At 40.6% G+C, this 22740-nt stretch overlaps 2 protein-coding genes across 2 annotated transcripts; one reads left to right on the top strand and one right to left on the bottom strand.

Moving 5' to 3' along the window:
- Nucleotides 1–5145: 5145 nt before the first annotated feature.
- On the bottom strand, nucleotides 5146–11767 carry spata18 (spermatogenesis associated 18). Its single transcript, XM_088005308.1, has 12 exons — nucleotides 11289–11767; nucleotides 9776–9881; nucleotides 9558–9673; nucleotides 9313–9431; nucleotides 9123–9218; nucleotides 8887–9021; nucleotides 7780–8011; nucleotides 7480–7638; nucleotides 6619–6794; nucleotides 6328–6451; nucleotides 6124–6192; nucleotides 5146–5900 (listed from the first exon to the last, which is right to left on the bottom strand). The coding sequence occupies exons 1-12, from the start codon at nucleotides 11373–11375 to the stop codon at nucleotides 5844–5846; spliced, it is 1476 nt and encodes a 491-aa protein (XP_087861434.1). The 5' UTR covers nucleotides 11376–11767; the 3' UTR covers nucleotides 5146–5843.
- Nucleotides 11768–17867: 6100 nt separating this feature from the next.
- On the top strand, nucleotides 17868–22487 carry sgcb (sarcoglycan, beta (dystrophin-associated glycoprotein)). The gene is made up of 6 exons (XM_014971681.2): nucleotides 17868–18229; nucleotides 18829–19038; nucleotides 19866–20051; nucleotides 20157–20348; nucleotides 20799–20930; nucleotides 21265–22487. The coding sequence occupies exons 1-6, from the start codon at nucleotides 18215–18217 to the stop codon at nucleotides 21460–21462; spliced, it is 933 nt and encodes a 310-aa protein (XP_014827167.1). The 5' UTR covers nucleotides 17868–18214; the 3' UTR covers nucleotides 21463–22487.
- The last annotated feature ends 253 nt before the right edge of the window (nucleotides 22488–22740 follow it).

The following is a 22740-nucleotide window of genomic DNA, read 5'->3' as shown; positions in this document are numbered from 1 at the left end:
CGGGCACATTTAAGGACACCCTGCCACATTTAGCCGTAACCAGTCCAGATGGCCGAACCGGGCACTAGAGTGCTTCCATATGCACCAGCCACATTCAATAAACCTTTTCACTCGTTTTTTTTCTCTCTCTTTCTCTCTCTCTCTCTCTCCTCCATCTTCTGTTCAGCTTCGGCATGACTAACGTTAAAACCAGGCTCGGATTAGGCGCCGGGGTCGATCACGTGTTTCTGCAAAAAAAAAAGAAGAAAATGATCAAATATCCAAAGAGTTAAAAAGCCCCAGAGGAGCATTGACCATTTTCCTGATGTCACACCTGCCTGAGATGGAAACAGGCGGCTGGGGTTCACTTCACATTCATCTCTGCATCCAGATGTGTTTTTATTACGCAGCAGCAGCAGAGGACGAAAAACAGATTCTCTAGTCGGAGCAGAAGGTGGCATCGACATCTTTACCCTACAGATGGGATAGTTTTTCTTACTTTCTTTTTCCAGATCTCTCAATCTCCAGTCGATCATCTTCATCATCTGGCGAGAGAAAAGGTCACAGCAGCCGGAGGAGATTTGTTGACGTGTTAAAAACTCATTAAGTGGGGGAAAAAATCATGAAGCAGGCCGTCTCGCTCAACACCGTTTATTTTTTATTTTATTTTTTTTCAAAGGCGGTTCTTGTTGAAAGCACTTCTGAATGATTTCATGAGAAACTTGAGCAAAGATATAAAACCTTCAGACCTCCAGTCTCCATCCCAGCGCTGCTCACCGGGGCTGGGATGGAATTGGAAACCCATCAGTCCAGAAGTCAGACCTGGACATTTTCTACAACTTGCCTCAGCCGTCATGACACTGGAATTTCACATAACAGGCCAACAAAGTGATCCGTAATTGTGACATAGAAATGAGATGATGGGAACGTGATTTTGTTAAAAAAAACAAAAAAAAAAACAAATAAAAATCTGAAAAAAAGGTGGCGAGTCGTGTTTATCTGCTTGAGTCCAAGCTTTGCGAAAACAGCAAAATGGCTCCAACTCACTCAGATTGAATGAAGAGCATCTGAGGACGCACTTTTTTTTTTTAGGTTTTTCCTCAAATCTCAACTGGACTTACATTTCGACTTTGTATAGGCCATTTTAGCACATGGATACACAGCGATCTAAACCGGTTAGCTGTCACTGTAAATGTGCTACACAACTAAACTTGATTGATTGATTGATTGATTGATTGATTGATTGATTGATTGATTGATTGATTGATTGATTGATTGATTGATTGATTGATTGATTGATTGAAATTAGCTGTGACCAGCTTTCCTCCCGCTGCTACCTCCACAATTTTTTCTAACATACTGTTTGTTCACTAATGATCTCCAACAAACATCATCTGTATTAAACTTACACACCACTGGACTCTACTTGTTAACCGCCTAAATAAAGTTCTGGCAGCACTTTATTCAGGCTGCAAAATGTAATGCTTTACGAGTTCGTCATCTGACAAAATGTGGGAAAGTCCAAGAGTTATGAATACATTTTCACGCTACACTGCACTCTACACTTTGCGCAGATGTGCAAAGGATGACAGAGCAGGATGGAGCGCGGACAAATGTCCGCTCTGGGAAAAAACCCACGGTCCAAACCCGAAGTCGTTTTTCTTCATTTGATTTGACGGTCGGTACAGGGAGAGGAAGGAAGCATCAAGTCGTCTCTCGGTGCCTCTGGCAGCGCTCGCTCCGTGTCTTGGAGAGAGAGAGAGAGAGAGAGAGAGAGAGAGAGAGAGAGAGAGAGAGAGAGAGAGAGAGAGAGAGAGAGAGAGAGAGAGAGAGAGAGAGAGAGAGAGAGAGAGAGAGAGAGAGAGAGAGAGGAGGGTCAGCAGTCACGCCTGTTTACTCCTCGTCCATCGGGCTGATGCCCGCAGGCGGACCGCGGGCCAATGACCTCACACCACCAGTCAGCGCCCCGGGGTGGGGCTGGGGTGAGGGGGGAGGCCCTGGGGAGGCGCAGAGAGGCTGGAAATGAGAACAAGCAGGGTGGAGTTTGGTCATCCATGTGGTGAACTGGCGGTTCACCACGACTTTGTCTCTCCTGCCATAAATTGTGGCGTCCTCCTCTGCAAAAAGAAAAACCTCATCCTGTTTTATTCCAGATGTGGACAATAGCCTATGTGGGTCACAGACAGACAGCTTCTCATACCCGCTCTGTTAAAAGGTGAATCTGTCACAGCAAAGTGTCTTAATGGTTTAAACTTAACGATTTCATCAGTAGGTTCTCATCTCTGTCTGATAGGTGAGCAAACATCAAGATTATCTATGCCCTGGCTACTTAATGAGAGACAGTCAGTTTCTAGAATAGAAAGTAGAGTACCCAAAAGTTTTACTCAAGTAAGAGTAAAAAGTAGCAAAAAAAAATTACTCATAAGTATCTGGTATAAAACCCCCCCGACTCAACTACTGAGGAACTGATAAAAGAAATAAATTAACATTTAAAAATTACATAATCAGATGGACTAAAATACAAAGTTATGTGGAAATTTTAGTATTTTAAAGATCAACATGAAAATAGTTCATTAATAATAATTACTCTTTTTTTTTCAAATCAGTTCCTTTCAACGAAAAATTTATGAAACCAACAAAACTGTAGGTGAGTTTCTTGAAACTTTACTCAGGTAAGAGTAAAAAGTAAAATTTAGTAAAAATACTCCTGAAAGTACATCTCCTCCCGCCCCCAAAGGGTTATACGAGTAGATGTAACTGAGTAAATGTAGGTAGTTACTATCCGACTCTGGACTGCAGCCACGGAAACTCCAGCAAAGGCCTCACTGAGAACAACCACAGGAAACATGGCACGCTCCAGCAGCTCTGAGCCAGCCCTCATGCCACCAAACTGGAAACTTTAATTCTGTCTCAATCTGGTAAAAACTTTACTGCCACCGCAGCCATGAATTGTTGCTTCTGTTTTCAGTGACAGCAGACACGAGGTTTCCTCTATGGTTGTCTGCATGACAGACAGACCTCCGTTCTCCTCCTTCATCTCCATCGGTCCACATGGCATGGCCGCGCCTTGACCGCGGCACACCTGAGCAAACAACCTCTCCCCTCAGGCTCCCAGCAGGACAACCGAAACGATCTGCAGGCCTCATGTTAGCGGGATCTGCACTGGCCACCAGGGGAAAGACCTCCGAGACCTTCTGAAGATCAGAGAAGATGGGAAGGTGATGTGACTTGCTGGATATGAGATCAGGGTTTTTATTGGCACTAACAGACCGGTTAACCAAGAAGGTTCTCCAATTTCCATAAGAAATGGAGAACTTTCTACTTTCTACTTACATCCACAGAAGGTGTAAGTAGAAACACCTACTCCACTTACACCTAGTGATGTGAGGGGAGTGATGAACGTACACCTACTCCATTTACATAAATCGTGATGAATCGATAATTGAAATAATCGTCAACTAATTTGTTAATCGATTAATCGTCAACCAACTAAAAAAAAAGTCTCCTTGTTAAAAGAACAACACAGTCGGAGCAATAATCAAGCCAAAGCTACAAAGACATATATCTGCATCTGACAAAAAAGTTAACTTTGTCAATATGTTCTATGCAAAACTCCTCAAGTGACACAATTTTACATTTTCTGTTTCAAATCCTGTCAAAAATAAATCTCTGTGCTATCTAATTATTAATCTAAAAATCGTTAACAGATTAGTCCTACACTGTTTTGACGGTGAAGCGAACAGAATTGGCGAACATATTAATGTCATAGAAACATTTTTTAGCTACAGATGCATCCTGTGCTACAAATGATCAAGCGCGCACTAAGGGAATGCAGCGCTGTTCCATTCTAGCCAATGGAATGTTAATCTCCTATTTTGAAAAAGTAACTGAATTTTGGGGGGTTTGCCTCCATTTAAAGCCTTTAACTATCAAATTAATCGATTAATCGTCCGAATTAATCAATTACTGGAATACTCGTTAGTTGCATCCCTAATCTGGATTTTTCAATTAAAACAAAATGGATACTTGTAGATCTGAGGCTGGTGTTTGTGACACCATGAGATGATGATCGTGTTGCTGCCGTGTGCGTCAGTCTCTGCTCACTTATGGCGCCTCTGATGTGTGATCCCAGTGACTGCAGGGGCAGACCAGACGTGTTTTCATTCAGTCGCTGCACGAGTACAGCTGAGAGCAAACACCAACAAATGAACATAATCACGATCCAGTCGCACCTACTTCTCGCGTGAACACGTAAACAAGCTGATCGTTTCAGATCATCAGCCGTAAATTGCGCTAGTCGGGGCGAGATCGCAGACCTGCGCTCAGCAGAACAAACGCCTGCTTTGGGATGTTAGATATAAGCCGAGGACGTAATTAGAGAATCCCTGGCGGGAAACTGTGTCTGTGTGTGTTTTTAACAAGCAGATGGGAAGTACTAATTAAATATCACGAACCAGTCAAGGCAGGGATGTTGCTGCTGGGCTACCCCGCAGAAAAGGACTCAAGTGAAAAGATGCTGCACTGACACGCATGCCTGCAGCATAATGTTGGTTTTGTTTTATTCCACATATTTCTACAACTAAATGCTTTTTGGAACATGGATATATGATGACGACTATTCTGCTTTTTATTGCAGAAAAAATATTGAACTGCGCATTTTATATCGTGGAACTCTGTCCTAAAGTCAAACCTTATCTAGTATTCAGTTTCAATTTGGCTCAGAAGAGGGGACACCAAACTAAATAACCTGCGGGGTCCTGTGGTGGCGCACAACTTTATTCTTCGTGCCGGTTGTCGCAGGTTCGATTCCCGGCATCGCGACATTTGCTGCATGTCTTCTGCCTCTCTCATTTACTACCTTCAAATAAAGATCACTATAGTCAACAAAACCTTAAAAATAAATAACCTCATTGGGAAATTCCCAATGTGAACAAAGCCTGGAAATATTCCATATAAACAATTTTATTGTACCCACAATTCTACGTTGGAAATAAATAAATTGTGTAGTAGCATAGAAGCAACACAGTAACATTAGTTAGAACTAAGCATGTGCACTTAAACAAATTTCACACACCAAATGTAACCAATATTACATTTTCATAGCTGCAGTTAACACAGACAGCCATTTGTGTAATCAAAAACACAACAAAGCTGAAGGGGGAAAAGGGCAATTTATTAAAATTTGTCATAAAGAACATTTTCTTCCCACTGCAAAATTAAACTCATAGTATGATTTTAAAAAGAAATCATCATTCAAGCCACTACCTAAAATATTAATTATCATGTTCATTGAAAAAGAAAATATCCTGAACTATAAGCTCTTTCTGGGTCCTTCAAACATAGCTCCATAATAAGACATTTCTTTGTTCCATGTTCAACAAGTTAATACCGCACACAATAAAATTCAAACAAAAACATAAAAGTAAACCCAAACTTAAGCTATGTCAATAGACACATTGAGCAATATCAGATGCTCAAGCAGTGCAGGATGTGAGGTCAGAACCGGTAACTTTAGCACCATAAGGTAACATCCTTCACCGTCCTTCATATAAAGACTACAGGCTTTGGAGACAAACAGGAAGCTGACAATATCAATATGACTTTTGTGGATCCATCCAGAATACAATTTATTTAAAAAAAAAAAAAAAAAAAAGACAAAACTCTGCCAGAGTAAATATAGTCACAGTAGCTGCCTGCTGGTTTTGCACCTCTGGTTGGTAATATAGTGTAAGATTATATCTCCTTATTTGGATGAAGCAGACCCAAACAACACAGAAATCAAATAAACAAATCCGTAAAAGTTTATTTCATTTACTGGTAGCACAGGTGGACTTCACTTCACTCTTGACCGATGAGGTGAGTGCTTACAGGTGTCTGGTTGTGAGGCGTCCAGGAGACATGCTTCTTTTGTCGCTAAATCTCTGTAAGATTAAACAAAAAAAAAAAATGTGAGTGTTAAAGTCTGTATTTCTTATGAAGTGTTCAGTCACACATCCAAATTAAACTGGGGATTTTGACTTAAAAAACATACCCTTAGAGCCACGTGTGAGCATGCATGTTAGAGATTAATTTGTCAACAAATTTGCAAAGTTTGACCATAATCTCGTTGCTTGGTTGGAACGCTCAAATGTTATAAAGACTTACAACGCTGCGGGCCGGGCTGAGAGATCGGGAGCGTGTAGGGCTGGCACTTCTGCTCCTGTTTCTGCTCCACTGCAGAAAAAACACACAAAAAAAAAACCCCAGAAACATTCACACAAATCTGTACTGTTCAACTCTCCAGGAGCCACTTCTGTTTTCATCTCGATTTCCAACATAATTTTTTTTTAACTACTGTGAATTATTTACCAGTGCGCCTCTTTTGGTCACGGCTTCGCCTTTAACAACTACCGTGCTTCCTTCCACCAGAGCCGGCCACACGTAGTAGGCCACCAGAGGAGCGCTGAAGTCAGAGTCAAAGCTGCGACGATACCTGGAACACAGAAAGGGAGATGCGAGTCTCCATCATGGATAAGCTGAGGGTGACACCTGCTGGTCGGAGCGATGTACAGCAGCGGTGGGCTGCAGGAAGATGAGGCCGACTGCAGTTAACTCTTTGCTTAGCTACACACGTTCCCCAGAAATCTACATTGTACTAACTTGGCATTGTTGAATAGTTCACCGCTGCTTCCGTAGGCCAAGTCAAGAGGTGTGTCCAGTGTCTGCATGGCAAAAGCCACCCTGCAGGTCTCTCTGATCAAGGGACAGATGAGTCTGAAGTCCACTTCTGGAGGGAAAGAGATCTGGGGGTTCTTGTTCATAGCAAGGATTACATTCTAAGAGGAAAACACAATAAGATACACAGTGTCCTAAGTATTTATACCTCTGCATGGCATTCAAAACATTGGTTAGTGTGATGTGCATTTGAATGTAGCAGTCTGTACTTTGATAGTAATGGATAACATGTAGATAAATATTATTGCCTTTAGATGTTACCTTATGGGTTTTTTTTATTATTATTATTTAATGCTGAGGGACAGAGAAGGAGTACATACATGCAAAATGCGGTGACTTGCTGGAAAAACTTTTCTAGAAAAAACAAAAAAACAAGTCCAGACCTAAACACAATTGAGAGTTTGTGTCAAGACTTGAAAATCGCTCTTCGGAGATGACCTCCTTCCAAACTGACTGAGCTTAAGATGTACTCGAAGTATCCGCAGGTTTCAGCAAATTAATAAACTGGAAACTTTTTAAGACCTCATTAATGCCACCTTGACTTGAATAAAACTGGAGGCAGAAAATCTATAAATATAGAGGATGTTTGGGGGGTTCTGCTGTACTACAAGTGGTAAAGACAAACATTGTCCAGCCAACTGGAGACAAATTTGCACTTACCCAGGGACCAGTCGCTATATATGTAAAAATTTGAGGCCTGTCACTAACATATTTAAGACGAACTCACTTTATTTTACATACCTGAATTTCATACTTTTTAAGACAATCAAAATCATTTTCTCTTACATTGACACTGCACAGGACATCATAGAGGTCCAGGTTCCTAACAATGTAGTCCACAGCCGCGTCCTCGAGACTCTCCGGACCAAAGTGGGATGTGGACAACGTCTTTCTCACCTGCTGCTTGAACTGACGATAGGCCAGTTTTGCTTTTTGGAAGGACTCCTAAAACAGGGAAAACATACGGTATTCCTGTGGTGCAAAACACAGCGACGCTACACAAAGTAGTAAGAGTGGGAAACATAGAATTTTGCATGTTGATACTGAGACTCAGTATCAACATGCAATTCACTGCAGGCTCTATACCATCACAGCGATGAAGATGATTCTCTGGACCATCTCCAAGTCTGGGATGTAGCGCCGTAGGAGGCTCTGTGCGTCTAGACGCTCCATGGTGTACAAATCGCTGAAACGCGAGACGAGGCGTGCGTGGCGTGAGGAGTTGGTCAGCTGGGCTCTGGTGGGCGACGTGCTCCTCAGCGGGCTGGATGAGCGGCTCAACAGGGGCAAAGGGCTCGGAGAGCGACTTCTAACCAACCTGAGAGGTGGAAACCAACACGGCAACTACACCTACAGCGCCTCGCGAAAACATTCACAACTTTTGAACATTTTTAACAATTTGTCATATAACCATGAATTGAAGTTTATGGCATTGGGATTTAATGTAATGGACTAACACAAAGATTGCAGATGACGCTAAAGATCCTTCCTGTTGGAAGGATCACCTTCCATCAGGATGACAACCCTAAACTCACAACCAGAGCTACAAGGTTCATATCCAAACATAATCATTAGTTAGGATGGATCAGTGATTGTGCAGCAGTGGCAGACATACTCCAAAAAACTTGTAGATTAAGGGTGCGCTCACACCAGCCCTGCTTAGTCCACATTAATTGAACTGTAGCTAGTTTGCCTAGAAAGTCCGGTTTGTTTGGGGAGATGTGAATGTGCAATCAAACTCTAATCTGGGCCAAGAAAAGCAAAGTCTGGCCCATCTAAAAACCTCGGTTGTGAACTCTGGAGCGGTTCGAATGAGTATATGAACACCAAGAGGACCAGAGACTGCTCCAAAAGAATCAGGAAGTGGACTATGGTGCAGGGAATTCTGAGCAAGTACAACCAAAACAAATGTGCAAGTCTAGCAAAATGGATTCTGGAGAGTTGAATATAAAATGCTCACTACATTTTTCAGATTTTAAATTGCGTAATTCCTTTTTAATTTTACAGTTATATACTACTTGTGTTGCTCAGTCACTGAAAGTCCCAATAAAATATGATGAATTTTCTGATTGTTTTGAGACCAAATCTGGAAAAAGCTCAATGAGTGTGAATATTTATACAAGGCAGATATGTAGAACACCACTGCATGTCGGCGTGAGACGATTCAATGTTTGCACATCAGTAAGATGTTACCTCTCTTGCAGCATGACCTTCTCCGAGCTCAGATAAGCTAACTCATCCTTCAGCAAGCGAATTTGCCGCTCATAGTCGTGAATGGCGTCCTGCTTCCTCTTATACAAGTCCAACTGTTCATTTGTAGAAAGCAAACTAAAACACAAAGTCAATATGTATGGAAAAAACATGAATCTTTCACAACATAACCGCGAAGCGTGTGCAATGCTGTAATGCTTCTGAACTACATCACCCACTCAGCTTTCAGCTGTAAGATCTCATCCTCGGTGGCGAGCAGGGTGGTCGCCGACTTGCATTTTGTGTCGTCCAGCTTCTTCTGAGCCTCCTCGAGTCTGGGACACAAGGACGCATTTGCGTTCAAATGATAAAATATTCCATTTCCCCAAACAACTCTCTCAAATTAAAACGCATGATAATATGACTCACTCTGCAGTGACCGACTCCAGCTGGAGGCTGGTAGAGTTCAGCTGAGCTTCCATCTTTCTTATCTCGCTCTCATGGGACAAAAGGAGCTCCTTCATCTTTCTTTCCTTCTCTGCTGCATCCTGATGGCGACAAAATGGCTCATCGTCAACGTAGCTGCAGAGCCACGATGCGATCACAACCGCTTGATCACATGGTTGCTTTTTAAGGTGGCATTGTTAAACTGGAGGAAAGGCCAAGGGTCAAACCTGGAAGAAGTGCAGGCTGGTGTCTTCTGCGATGGAGGGTCTCGAAATGGAGAAACAGCTTCCAAGCCAAGGCAGAAAACGTGTTTTAAGAGTGTCCACTCCACCATAATGACCACCTGATTCGTGTCGAAAGGTATCGGAGTCATCTTTCAAAGATCAAGTTGGATTATTTTTTTTAAAGAAATCTGCTTCCCGAGCAGTCACAACGCAAAGCTTACCCTCAGCTGAGGTAATGTTTAGGATGTTAAACAGCTGGCCTTGAATTTTGGCGGTGAGCTCGATCAGCTCACAACATCTGTTCACATTCTGATCACAGGAAAACACCTGGGTGAAAAAAAAACACGTTTTAATTTATAACTTAACTAAATCAATGGCTGCTTTGTCTCAAGATGGAGCCTGTATGTCAATTCAATGTTTTTTAAGTGTCTATGCAAACAAGGATGTTATTAGCACTGTTGTAGAAGATGACTAAAACAAAAAGAAAAACCAGTTGAAACTAACGCTCCATTTAATTTTTCTATTTGTGACCTAGCTACTGTTACCCTTGTAGCGCAACAGCTACTACAGGAAGCTAGAAAAGAAGTCCCATCAGCTACTGGTCCATTTCAAAGCAGACATTTAAAAAATTTAAGAAATGGACTCTTTAGATCAAGTTCTGGTTGTGCACACATCTTACCAAAAGAACAACATGGAAAGAAATTGAATGTCCTCATTAACTCTGGTGTGTTCCCAACTGGCTGAACAAAAATTTTAGTCGAAATATCTTATGATCCTGTCACTTTTTTCCCCCTCAAAAGTCATGGACTGGAGTTTGTGATTGATTGATTAATTTACTTTTTAAAAAATTTATTTGCCAACCAATTTGGCAAATAATTAACACAGTACTTACTGGTTCTGTTTAGTGGACGGGATAGGTCAGTTACATAGGGGGGAAAGTTCCAAAAACACAATGCCCCAGTAATCCACACATACAAAGAAATCTATCTATAAATTAAGGTATGTTTTGCATGAATTGGTACATGTAGTGAATACAAGAAGAAAGACATATTCAAAAACGCATAAAAGCCAATAAACCAGCTGAAACTTGTCAGTATTCAGAAAACATTCCTGATTAAAAACTGATGATAAACTGTATGGATTTAAGTACATTTATTTTCTGGAAGGGGATAACTTAAAAAAAAAAGACTAATATTTTTGTCCAGTTTGTTACTTCCACGACTGATTTCCAACACCTTAAACCTCGTGTCCTACACATTTACATTTGAGCTACAGGTTTTAATTTCTGTACAGGAAATAAATAGAGGAGGAATTATCTTAACAGCGAAAACATCTTTGGAACGGCCCGACCGTTGCCACGGCGATTAGCGTTCATGACAACCAAACTCTACAGAGAAATCAAAGTTTTAAAAAAAAAGAAAAAGAAAAAAAGTCATTCCTTTACTGTGATATGTAAAAACGTCATTCATTTTAAGGACTTTCACTTGTTACCTACAATAAAGTACAAACTGTAAGCATACTTAATCAACACATATCCTTACTTTAATACATTTTCAACATATTTCATGAGAAGATGACGGTATTTTGCTGTCATTTTTCGACTAAATCATATGCAAAAAGCACAATAATGTGCTGTGGGACAACGTTGGGTGAAATGAATATCCGGGCCAGGTAAAGAGCACCCGAAGTGCTGTGGTCAGATTTAGGTCGATCGTGACTTATTGATGAACTTACGTGGTAGTCTCTGTGCCAGTTCTCGAGCTTGTCCTGTAAGACGCTGAACGAAGACGTATTGGTCAATCTCCTTAAAATCTCAGCCATGTCCCGCTAAATCAACTAACTAAACCACGGAGGTCTGACGATTTGAAGGAGGAGGCGGAGGGCAGCAGCAGCGGGAGGCTTGTAGTAAAAAAAACAACAACACTCCTACAGCTTTCTGCTCCTGTGACACACACACACACACGGATGCCGAGTAGCGCCTCTGGCAACCAGGCTACAGGACAAGGGAACAGATATACCCACACAGACCTGCTATGTAAAATCTCCTGCCGGACGATGCGGCCTCGGTATCGGTCCTCTACGGGTTCTGCGTCCGTGTGATGTCATACTGTCAAACGGAACCAAACGGCTGAAGAGCAGAACCGGGGGAAACATAAAACACGGGTGTAGATGGTTCTGCTTGGTGTATATCTATGTGGCTGAACTCGATCCAATCCGATTACAACGCCCCACGATACGGCACACCGAGCTGAATTAATTGTACACTTAAACCTAATTTGTTTCTGCTGCCATAACCTCTGGAGCGTTATTACAGCGAGGCAAATAAACTTAGCATGCAGGAAAAAGCTAACTAATAGCAACAAAAAACTCAAGTAAACACGAAGGAGAATGCGTTGACCTATTGCATCCAACTTAACAGTAAAATAGTAATAACTATGTGTGACGCAATTAATAGTGCATCGCAATTTAATTGATTACTATAAACATGTTATTTTATTTCACTCTAATTTTAGAATTAGCCACTCTTTCATTTAATTGGATTTCATTATGAATGTCTTTGGCTGATGGCTCGCCCATGAATTTGAGGTTAATGGTCACTCCTGCTTATGCTCAGTTATCAGGGGTGAAAGTAGTTTTAAATTCTTGGGGGTACTATCTATGACAAAAGTATAAAGCACACTTTGGAGTTTCTATGCTGATGAAATTTTTGCGACAATAAAAGCAATAAAAGCTGTGTAGCTCTTGAATTGCCTCAAAGTGGAGCTGTATTTCCCTCAGCCCACTGGCTGCAATGTTGACATGTTGAGATGCCATGAGACCTAAATTCTGAACATAGTCTTCCACATCGGGTTGATGGGGTAACGGGTCCAGAAGGGAACCACAGACATCACTCCAAGGCCAGACTAGACACATAGACCATCTTCATCAGTTCATTTTAAATCCTGATTCGTATTCAAAAACATCTAATTATTATTAATAATAATGTCACCAAAAGCCGCTACTGCTGCTCATCTGATGGAGACATAAGAGAGAAGCTACAATTCTTTTAAAAACAGATAGAAACATTTGTTTACCAGTTGGTTTAATAGTTAAAATACAAGAAAAGTGAAAAACCAACAGACTCATAACCAGTTTACAGGAAAGCATAGAAATGGACTCATTTATCTCCTTCCCGGCTATCAGCAATGTGGGCTGCTGACGCTGTGCTGCTGTTGGTGTCAAGCTCTCAGTTACACAGAAAAAGTTGGAAGACATTACATTCTGTCTATTGTTTACGTTTCCGCACCGTACAGAACAAATGTGTTCGAGTGGGTCGTTTACAACCCATCAAATATGGAGCGGCAGCATAATTTCTTTGGGATCATTTCTATTTCTATGCTAACGTGTAAAATTATTAAACCAAAATTATTTCTTTGTAGCTCTTCTCCAAACAGGCAAAATTTCTTGTCACAATTTACAACAACAGCAGCAGCAAATGTCTGTAAGTTACACTTAATTTTACTTTTAAGATATTTTTAAGTCAAGTATGATTCAAAATTTTAAACCTGATATAATGATGAAAAGTCCAATTTAAATGACTGGTTTTATTATACCATTGTCAATCTAAACTTAATATTTAACGATTCAGATCCCTGTTTTAATCCCTAGCCTCCTAAAATATACCCTTCTGAAGTTATGGCTTGATGTTTATTTTGTGATTATTAATAAGTGATCAATGTGATCAATGTGGTATATTAGCTACTGCAGCTATTAGCTAATTAAACACCTGTTGTACTGATAATCTGTCAGAGTTGGTGTTTAAGTCACCTTTTATTTTCTATCTGAACTCAAACATAATTCCACACCACATCTACATCTTAAGGTTGTCAAAGTCATCCTAGCATAACTGAACTACTTCCCTCTCCCTCCATATTTTTTTCTTAATTACCTTTTTCCTGACCTGTTAATCTAGTGATAGTGTAGCAAAGCACTGCATCCCTTTGTCTTTTATCAGGCATACATTTAACATTTTGTGTGTTAGGGGAGACCGGGTATGGTTGTAACAGAGAGAGAGTTGTCACACCATAGACATCATATACGTAGACCCCTCATGGAGCGCTGAGTCGTACGTAAAAGCCTCCGCCATCTTCTATGTGGCAGCAGGGCGATCGGAGCTCCTCAAGTCCTGTGCTGTGTGGACTTGTTTAAACCGTTTTACGAAACAAACTGGATTCATTGGCATTACCTTTCACAGGTAAAGATGAAAGTTCAGAATTAGTTGACTTTGCAGCCAGAAATTCGCTTCTAAACAACCAAAAAATATTTCCTATGTAACTAAATTGGCCCAAAGTAACCGCTGATTGTTAGCGTAGCAGCTAATGTTTTCATACTGTTTTCTAATGAGAGACAGTGGCGCAACTACACATTATTCAGGTGGATGCGAAAACATAAATCGGCGCCCCCCCCAACCCCCCAGGGAAGGAACGTCAGGGTGAAGGAGCGACGCTGACCAACCCCCCTCTAGTTGAAATACCAACTAGAGTGCTGAAAACCTGTTTGGAAGACCTTTGGAAAGATGTGTTTGTGGGAATATTTGGTTTCTGGAGAAGACGTTACTCAATCATGTTGTTTATAACTAATTGCTCTGTGAGTTTCCATAACGTAAACCTGAAACTCTCATCACTTCTGCATAGATACCGCAGTGTGTAATCCAGCCATGCTCTTCTCAGGTGAATCAGGGTGACAATTATTATCTACCATTACACTTCCTCACAAGATCACCGGGGTCAGGCGGGTTATATGTATGAGGTCATTATTAGCACAAGCCTCAGGGTGACTGAAGCTCCTGTTTTATTTTTGCAATCCAACACAGCAGCATTTTCTAAAACTGACTGATGAGACGTGACATGATTACAGACCTCATCATTTCAGGTTCCCCTCCAGGCATCAGCATGAGAATAAAATTAGCGTCGGGGAAATGATATAATTCTCTTTTTGTTTATCTTTGTGATTCAGCTTTTATGATATCTTGAAACTAGTCCCTAAATCCAGCACACTAACTTACTATCCACCCTATTAAAGGTTTAATATAACAAAAGCAACCTGGTGAGAAACGTAACCCCAGAAAATATTACTGGTTGCTATGGCGATATCAAAATGATTAACTTTTCCTGAAGTTTTCCAACTGTGAATGGTATCTCGGCTACAGAAATCCAAAGATTTGTTGCTTCTTTCATCAAAATGACACCAAAATAGTGTATCTTTGGAGATGTTATGCTTTTTACATTGGCACCATCAATTAGGGACATCAGGTGTCATTTCTTGCATTTCAAGCAGCACAAAATTTTACCATAAAACAAAAACATAAACCGGTGGAGTGGAGTTTTAAATAAACACGCTCTACAAGCCTCTCCGGGCTGAAACATCTGCTGGGAAAGCAGTGTTTGAGACACTTGAACTGAATGTAAACAGTGCAGGGAAGAAGGGAAGGGGAAAGAGAGAGGGGGAAGAAGAGAAAAGAGGGAGGAAAAATCTGAAGCTTCTGCACAAGCACACGGTTCAACAGCATTCATGTCATTGTAGTAATAATACCTGTTTTATGCTCCACTAAGAATATTTTACACTAATTTCAAGTTCAATATAGCATAACATTCAAATTACTGTTAATTCTGAATTACTATATTGTTGATAGTATCACTTTTGAGAGGGCCAACAAAATTATAGAACACACAAATAAATGATCAATGACATTTATTCACTTTTACACAGGGGTGAAAGTCGTTTTAAATTCTTGGGGGTACTGTGACAAAAAAAAGAATAAATAAATTTAAAAAATCATATATATATGCATACATTATTATGCACAGAAAGGTAGCGAGCATTTTACTTACGCACACACACACACGCACACACACACCTACTAAGGCATGCTACTCTGTGTTACTGACATCGTGGAGATTCTTTCACACGTCTACATCCTGGAATAGCACCTGACCCAAACTCTTGTCCGAGTTGCTTTTGAAATCTGCCTTTGAAATACAATCATGAAGTCCTTTAATCCCCAAGTCCTGAATTAAGAAAGCCAAGAACTTCTGGGTTCTGGGTTTCTTATGTTTGGTAAAATAGTCACAACATTAAATTGTCTGCGAAAATTAATAAAAAATAAATATAATAAGTCACAGACTGTTTCTAGCACTGTGCAATGCATGAATAATCCTAATGAATTAATAGTAATTAAAATAATAGTGGATAAAAGGCTTCAGAACATTTATACCACAGCAGGTATGGAAAACCACAAAAGCAAAAATTAAATCATTGTGAGGGACCATACTCAAACGAAGACAAAAAATGTTCAAAGTAGAAAAAGGCTTCAATTTAATTCTTCAAAAATCATCAACAAAGCATAAAAATTTAAAGCAAGAATAAATCAAAAGATAAATAACATATTTGGATCCAAATTAACTGAGGTCAACTGAACTCTAACTAAACACAAACAAAACTGACCTCCCAAACAAAGAACAAAGGCTGCTTAAATAGGGGTGGAGTAACCCAAATCTACCACAGGAGGGATGTCTGACCAAACAAAAGAACAAATAAATACAAAATTAACTAAAACATTTTATAAACAAATAAAGCAAAACTAACTAACTTAGCAAACAATAAGTGAATATTTAAGTGACAAAATTAAATAAATTTGTATAAATTTCCAGTTTCTCGTGCTCCTTCTTCCTGATGTTGTGGTCACTTGGTATTGCTACATCCACCACAACGGCTTTCCTCTGTTCTTTATCCACCACCACAATGTCCGGTTGGTTCGCCATTACCATCTTGTCTGTCTGGATCTGGAAGTCCCACAGGATCTTAGCTCGGTCATTCTCCACCACCTTTGGGGGTGTCCCCCACTTTGATCTCAGGGCTTCCAGTCCATATTCGGCACAGATGTTCCTGTACACTATGCCCGCCACTTGGTTATGTCGTTCCATGTACGCTTTCCCTGCCAGCATCTTGCACCCTGCTGTTATGTGCTGGACTGTCTCAGAGGCCTCCTTGCACAGCCTACACCTTGGGTCTTGTCTGGTGTGGTAGATCTGAGCCTCTATTGCTCTGGTGTTTAGGGCCTGTTCCTGTGCAGCCAGGATGAGGGCCTCTGTGCTGTCCTTGAGTCCAGCTTTCTCCAGCCATTGGTAGGATTTCCTGATATCAGCCACTTCAGTTATTTGTCGGTGGTACATCCGATGTAGAGGCTTGTCTTCCCATGATGGTTCCTCCAGCACCTCATCCTCTGTTCCCCATTGTCTGAGACATTTGCTGAGCACATCGTCAGTTGAGGCTTTGTCCTTGATGTATTTATGGATCTTGGATGTCTCATCCAGGACAGTGGCTCTCACACTCACTAGTCCTCTGCCTCCTGATGATGATGATATATCTCAAGTATCTCATCATCTATCTCAATGTGAGATATATATATATATATATATATATAAGACATTCAAAATGTGCTAATTTTGAATGTCTGTCATTCTGTCCCATTTACAGCATAATACAACTTGAAGTTCTGTCATGGCTTTGTGTTTTGGTCTGCTACCATAAAAACAACTCTGCTGAAAACCTGATGGCGCCCTCTGATGGGTGAGAGGCGCAGTACACCTTGGACAGATCCATCCCAGAACAGCGCCCAGGCTAACTAATTATGTAAACACACTTTATTTTGTTGTTGTAGAACACCAGATGAATAATAACGACCCCTGTTTGTTGTTTTGCTTTATTTATTACAAATGTCGTTATAATCCATGTAACTTATTGCATGGTTCCATGACAATAAAGATTGTTATCATTATTGCTATTAATTTTAGGTTATTCAGTCTGCACCATTTGGCAGGGGGACAAACAATGGAAATTAGCCTTGGCTGTAACTGAACGCAATTATATTTATGTTAATACACAATATACCTCTTCATCAAATAAAAGAAAAATAACATCCCTTCATCCATCTATCTGTTTGTTTTGTTTTTAATGATAAATATACTTTCTGTGGTTGGTCATATGTTGGAGACGGAAGGGGGATCTCGCCCAGAGCGCCATTAATGCAAGAACCGCTGCTGTATACTATAACTGCTGAAGTACTAGTTTAATTATTATGTTACACGTTTGTAATTATTCATTTTTAATTTACACAAAAACAAAACCAATGGCAACCTAAAATTGCTAACATTATAAATATTTTTAAGGCTGATTACTTTTCCCAATCATCTAGAGTAAAACTTCTTTTTTTCCCCTCTTGAAAAAGAAAAATTATACATTCCTTTTTTTATTTATTTATTTATTTTTTTTTTTTACCAAAAAATACACCCACAAAGAGCAGTAAAGTATAGAATATTTCCAGTTTACCTTTGGAAAATATGAATGGATGTGTTTTTCCTATTTTAGGATCATTCTGCCATTGGCTGCTTCATCATGGAACAAACCATCTTTTATCCTCGGCGCACAAGCGTTTCTGACAAGCTGAGGAGATAAAAATTAAACACCACGTCGTGGTCTGTAATTAGGTTCTTCATAAGGAGTAGAATTAAAAATATAACTGAGTAAATTGTCTGTCTGCCCATATTGTAGCGGAAACGCTTCAGTCACCTTCGCCAGTGAAGGTTGGTCCGCTCTCTGTCAGCAGAGGAGGGAGGGTCAACATGGCGTCCGAGGAGGTCCGTTATGTTCTTTATTTGCTCTTTTTCTCACATTTTATTAAGCCTTCTCATCATGTTCCACCAAAAGAGTAACCCGAAGTCATTGTTAGTGATAAAGTGTTTAGGTTAAGGTGGTTTATTTAAGCGTGGCGTGTTTTGTTGCCGCTGTGGATGGAAATATGAGTGCAGCCTTATGAATGTTGGCCTTCGCGTCGATGTTTTTAAGACATGAAACTTGTTTTCTCAGAAAGACTTGCTGTTTGAAAGCGCCACTGTTTTTGCTCTTAAAATAGGACGCAACTTAAATGTTTATGAGAGAAAGGACTTCATATCCGTTTCGTCACTATTAAGAGCGTAGTTTATTTTTAGTTGTGATGACCACAGTCAGGCTGTCGCTGAGCATTTAACACCCATACCGACGCAGAGATTTGGTTATGTATGTTATGATAAGCATCTAAACAAAATAAGGAAAACTCGGCTCAGTATCGTATCTGTATAAAGTATGGACACCCCTCTGGTTATGTAAAACTACAGTCCAGTTTTGAATGTTAATTAAAGTTTAGTAGTAAAGGTTATCTTGGTGTTTAATGCGCATATTTTGTCGTTTTGCCTCGCAGGAGAGCTCCAATGGCCCTGTGAAGAAGTCCATGCGTGAGAAGGCCATAGAGAGGCGCAACATCAACAAGGAGCACAACAGCAACTTCAAAGCGGGCTATGTACCCATAGAAGAAGAACGTCTTCATAAGACCGGGCTGAGAGGACGCAAGGGAAACATGGCTGTTTGCATCATAGTGCTCCTCTTCCTGCTCGCCTTAATTAATCTCATTGTAAGCCTTTTAGTCTGACTGCAGTAACTTGCAAAGAAATATAACCCTTGGGACCTTTTTCCACACTTTCTTACAGTGCAACCAAACTTTATTTGGGATTTTTAGCATTCCACGTGAAAGACAGACTAAAATTAGTGTTCACTTCTGGAGTGGAAGAGCAATGATGCATGTTTTTCACAAGATTTTTACTTGTGGAAAACAGTCTTAAAAGTGTGGCATGTGTTTGTATTTAGACCAACTTGGGAGTATGCGTCAGCTACAAGCTGAACTTTTTGGCCATTTCTCCTTGTGAAATCCACTAAATGTGATCATATCAGATGGAGAGCATCTGTAGAAAGCAGTTTTCAAGTTCAAATTCTCTCTGAATTTAAGTTTAAACTTTATCTGGACCATAGTAACACAAAAAAAACCTGTTTAATCTTTGTTTATAATTGTTATTCTGAATGGTAGACCTCCCCTCCATACGTTTTGTGTAGCCTCAAGCAGACTTTTTGCTAGGATTCTTTACCTCCATCCGTCATCCCGTTAATTATGACCAACTGTTGAAGAAAAGCATTTCCACTTCGTGATGCTGCCTCCGCCATGCTTCAACATGAAGGGTGGTGTATTGAGGATGATGTGCAGTGTTAGTTTTCCTAAGTAGATGACATTTTGCATGTAGACCAATTTGGTCCCATCTTACCAGAGCTCCTTCTTTATGCCTTGTTGCAAACTGCAGACAGGACGTCTTATGGTTTACATTCAACAATGGTTTTCTTTGTCCCACTTTCCAAGTTTGTGCTTGTAGCTTGACAAATGAGCTCTAACGCGACTACGCTGTCACTCAGATCACACTGGTAATATGGACGGTGATCCGAATCGGCCCAAACGGCTGCGACAGCATGGAGTTCCACGAGAGCGGCCTGCTGCGCTTCAAACAGAAGGCCGACATGGGAATTGTTCATCCTCTGCACAAGAGCACGGTCGGCGGCCGCAAAGACCAGGACCTGGTCATCGTGGGCAACAACAACCCAGTAAGAAAACATTTACACACGGCGAGTTTTCTCCAAAGAAACGACAGCGTTTGGGAACCCAGTTAGAGCCTCTTGTCTGTTCTTTTTGCTCTGTTTTTCCAACAGGTTGTGTTCCAGCAAGGCAACACGAAGCTGAGCGTGGAAAAGGACAAGACCTCCGTCGTCAGCGACGTCGGCATATCCTTCACAGACCCTCGGACGCAGACAACTTTCTTCAGCACAGACTTTGAAAACCACGAGTTCCACCTGCCCAAAGGAGTCAAAGTCCTCAGTGTTAAAAAGGCGTCCACTGAAAGGGTGTGTAGGGAAGCCAGGCTCTGCTCTGACAGCTGTGTGTAAAAAAAACAAAAAAAAACATGATTCATTAATTATATTTTACAACCTGTGCAGGCGATATTGCTCTTATTGCTGTCCGTAACAGTAAAAATTGATTGAAAACGAAAGAGAGATAGTAGATGCTGACCAAATTTCCCTTAGTTTCTTTGCCAAAAGAAAAGCGTGAATTGTTTTTGAAGTAATGTGATTGTTAACAGGCGTATTTTTGCAGTTTCTTGCAAAAATTGACTGTAATTCCAGTTGGTGTGGTGCTAAAACAAAAGCACATCAAGTATGAAGTAAATGAGTGAAAAACAAGGGGGGGGGGGGTTCTTGGAACTTTCTCTCATGTAATCCTGATGTATTTAGGTTTTTGTGTGAGGAACTGGTGCTTTTCTCATTTTAGTGACATATTTTGCTCTTTATTTTCAGATCACTAGCAGCGCATCATCTGACCTGAACATCAAGGGAGACACTAAGGCCATCATTCGCGGTAATGAGGGAGTGAACATCATGGGCCGCACTGTGGAGTTTAAAATGGGTGGAGACATTGAGCTCAGAGCTGTAAGTATGAAGCATAATGACATGCTGTATTTATAGTGCTCAGAAAATGCATACACTCATTTTTAGCTCTCGGTGATTCATTTCAACTGCTCTGGAGGGATGAGACTGTAATTCCAGTTGCTCGCTGCGTTTCCATTACAAATGTGCGCAAAACTTTGTCTATTCTCTACTAATGTAAAAATAAAAAACACAATTTTGCAATTGTGATGTTCCCATTAAATAAGAAGGCCAATTGAAATCACACATGATTGGGTTTGTCCACGCAATTTGTATCGAGCCCAATAAGGCCGGGTCTTGAAGAATAGACGCCCTGACGACGTTTTCCTCTTGGCAGGAGAACAGCATTGTCCTCAACGGCTCAGTGATGTTCAACGCCACACGCATTCCCAGCTCCACAGACCTGACATTCAACGACGGCCTGGAGAGGTACAAGCTCTGCATGTGCGAAGATGGGACTCTGTTCCGCGTACTGGTGAAGTTCCCCAACATGGGCTGCCAGATCTCAGACAACCCGTGTGGGAAAGCTCACTAGCGCCGCCGTTCCATCCGCCTGCAGTCGGTCGACTGTGAAATCAGACAAGCCTCTTCCAAACCTGCACATTTTGGACAGAGTTCAGTTTAAGTTCGAGTTTAACCTGGCGGTTAAGTTGAGCCATTTCTGTGAGTGCCAAATTTACATTTTATTACAAATCTACCCAAAGATATTACGGGAGTTCGTAAAAATAAAAAGAAACACATTGTTTTTTATAAGATTCGTCAGCCTGTATCCTAAATTCAGAAAACTATTGTAAACACTGAAGTTGTTCTGCAGTTTACGCCACATGTTTGTAGCAGTCGGAAGCTGCTGTATTTATTTCCTGCTTCTCCATCACCTCACATCTGTTCACAAAAGGGTTTGTGTAAAAGTGCTAACTGACTTCATTGAGACACTACAAGATGGGTAACTTAAAAATATGCAGAACTCAAACAGAACGTCTCTTTCTGCACATGTTGAACTGTTTATCATGCACGTGCCAACGGACTTAAAGGGATGAAATGTTATTTATATTTTACCTAAATTGTGAGGCTTTTCTAATGCTAATAGGAAGGAGTGTACGAGTTGTGCTAACAGAGCAGCGCCTTGCGAAAGTATTCACACCTATTGAGCTTTTCACATTTATAGTATATCGATTCCCGTCCGAATCACAATTATGCTCTACTTTGCCTCAAGATACATGAATAAAATAAAAAATAAAAAACTAAACAATAAATTACATTGGAATTTGTTGTTGGCCGTGTCGTGTGGAAAGTTTGGTGGGTGGGAATACTTTTGCGGCGTAAATGCTAATCTCTTTACGAGGCAATGGTGCTGAAAGTGGACGCAGTTTAGAGTGGTTTGAATTTTGTGCAATACAATATAAAAAGTTTTGGACTGTTGCTTTGGGTTGTGTGTGGCCTGTTATGTAACAATGTTGGAGTGGACTTGATGCCTTTGGTGAGAAAAGTTTCGTTTTTCATCACTTCAATGTGACAACATGGATACGTTTAAAATAAAATAAATATATATCTAAAAAAAAACATCCAACATTTCACTGGCTTCTTTTTCATTAAGGAAACTTGTCACTACGTGAAATCTCTTATCTGCGCTTTGCTGTACCTCATGTGTTTACATGGTCCTTTAAAATCATAAAAAGAAATACCAGTGATCATTACACAGCGCTATCATCTGACAGAATGTGCAACCGGGGCATGGTTCTCTTAATCATAACTGTTCGGGATGGCTTATCTTGGCATCGCATCGACGGAGGGGAAACGACGACGGTAAGGCATT

The sequence above is a fragment of the Poecilia mexicana genome, unplaced genomic scaffold, assembly GCF_051168715.1.
Source record: "Poecilia mexicana isolate PSO_F unplaced genomic scaffold, ASM5116871v1 scaffold_4, whole genome shotgun sequence".
Classification (NCBI taxonomy): Eukaryota; Metazoa; Chordata; class Actinopteri; order Cyprinodontiformes; family Poeciliidae; genus Poecilia; species Poecilia mexicana.
This window is presented reverse-complemented; position numbering and strand designations above follow the sequence as displayed.

What these genes read in the sequence shown, in the direction of transcription:
- sgcb (XM_014971681.2), top strand. An exon ending in TCGCCTTAATTAATCTCATT is followed by an intron (nt 19,039 to 19,865) that starts GTAAGCCTTTTA and finishes GCTGTCACTCAG; the next exon opens with ATCACACTGGTAATATGGAC. An exon ending in GAGACATTGAGCTCAGAGCT is followed by an intron (nt 20,931 to 21,264) that starts GTAAGTATGAAG and finishes TCCTCTTGGCAG; the next exon opens with GAGAACAGCATTGTCCTCAA.
- spata18 (XM_088005308.1), bottom strand. Translation starts at nt 11,375, where the DNA reads ATGGCTGAGATTTTAAGGAGATTGACCAATACGTCTTCGTTCAGCGTC. An exon ending in CTGGAGTCGGTCACTGCAGA is followed by an intron (nt 9,219 to 9,312) that starts GTGAGTCATATT and finishes CTTGTGTCCCAG; the next exon opens with ACTCGAGGAGGCTCAGAAGA. An exon ending in TGACCAAAAGAGGCGCACTG is followed by an intron (nt 6,193 to 6,327) that starts GTAAATAATTCA and finishes TTTTTTCTGCAG; the next exon opens with TGGAGCAGAAACAGGAGCAG.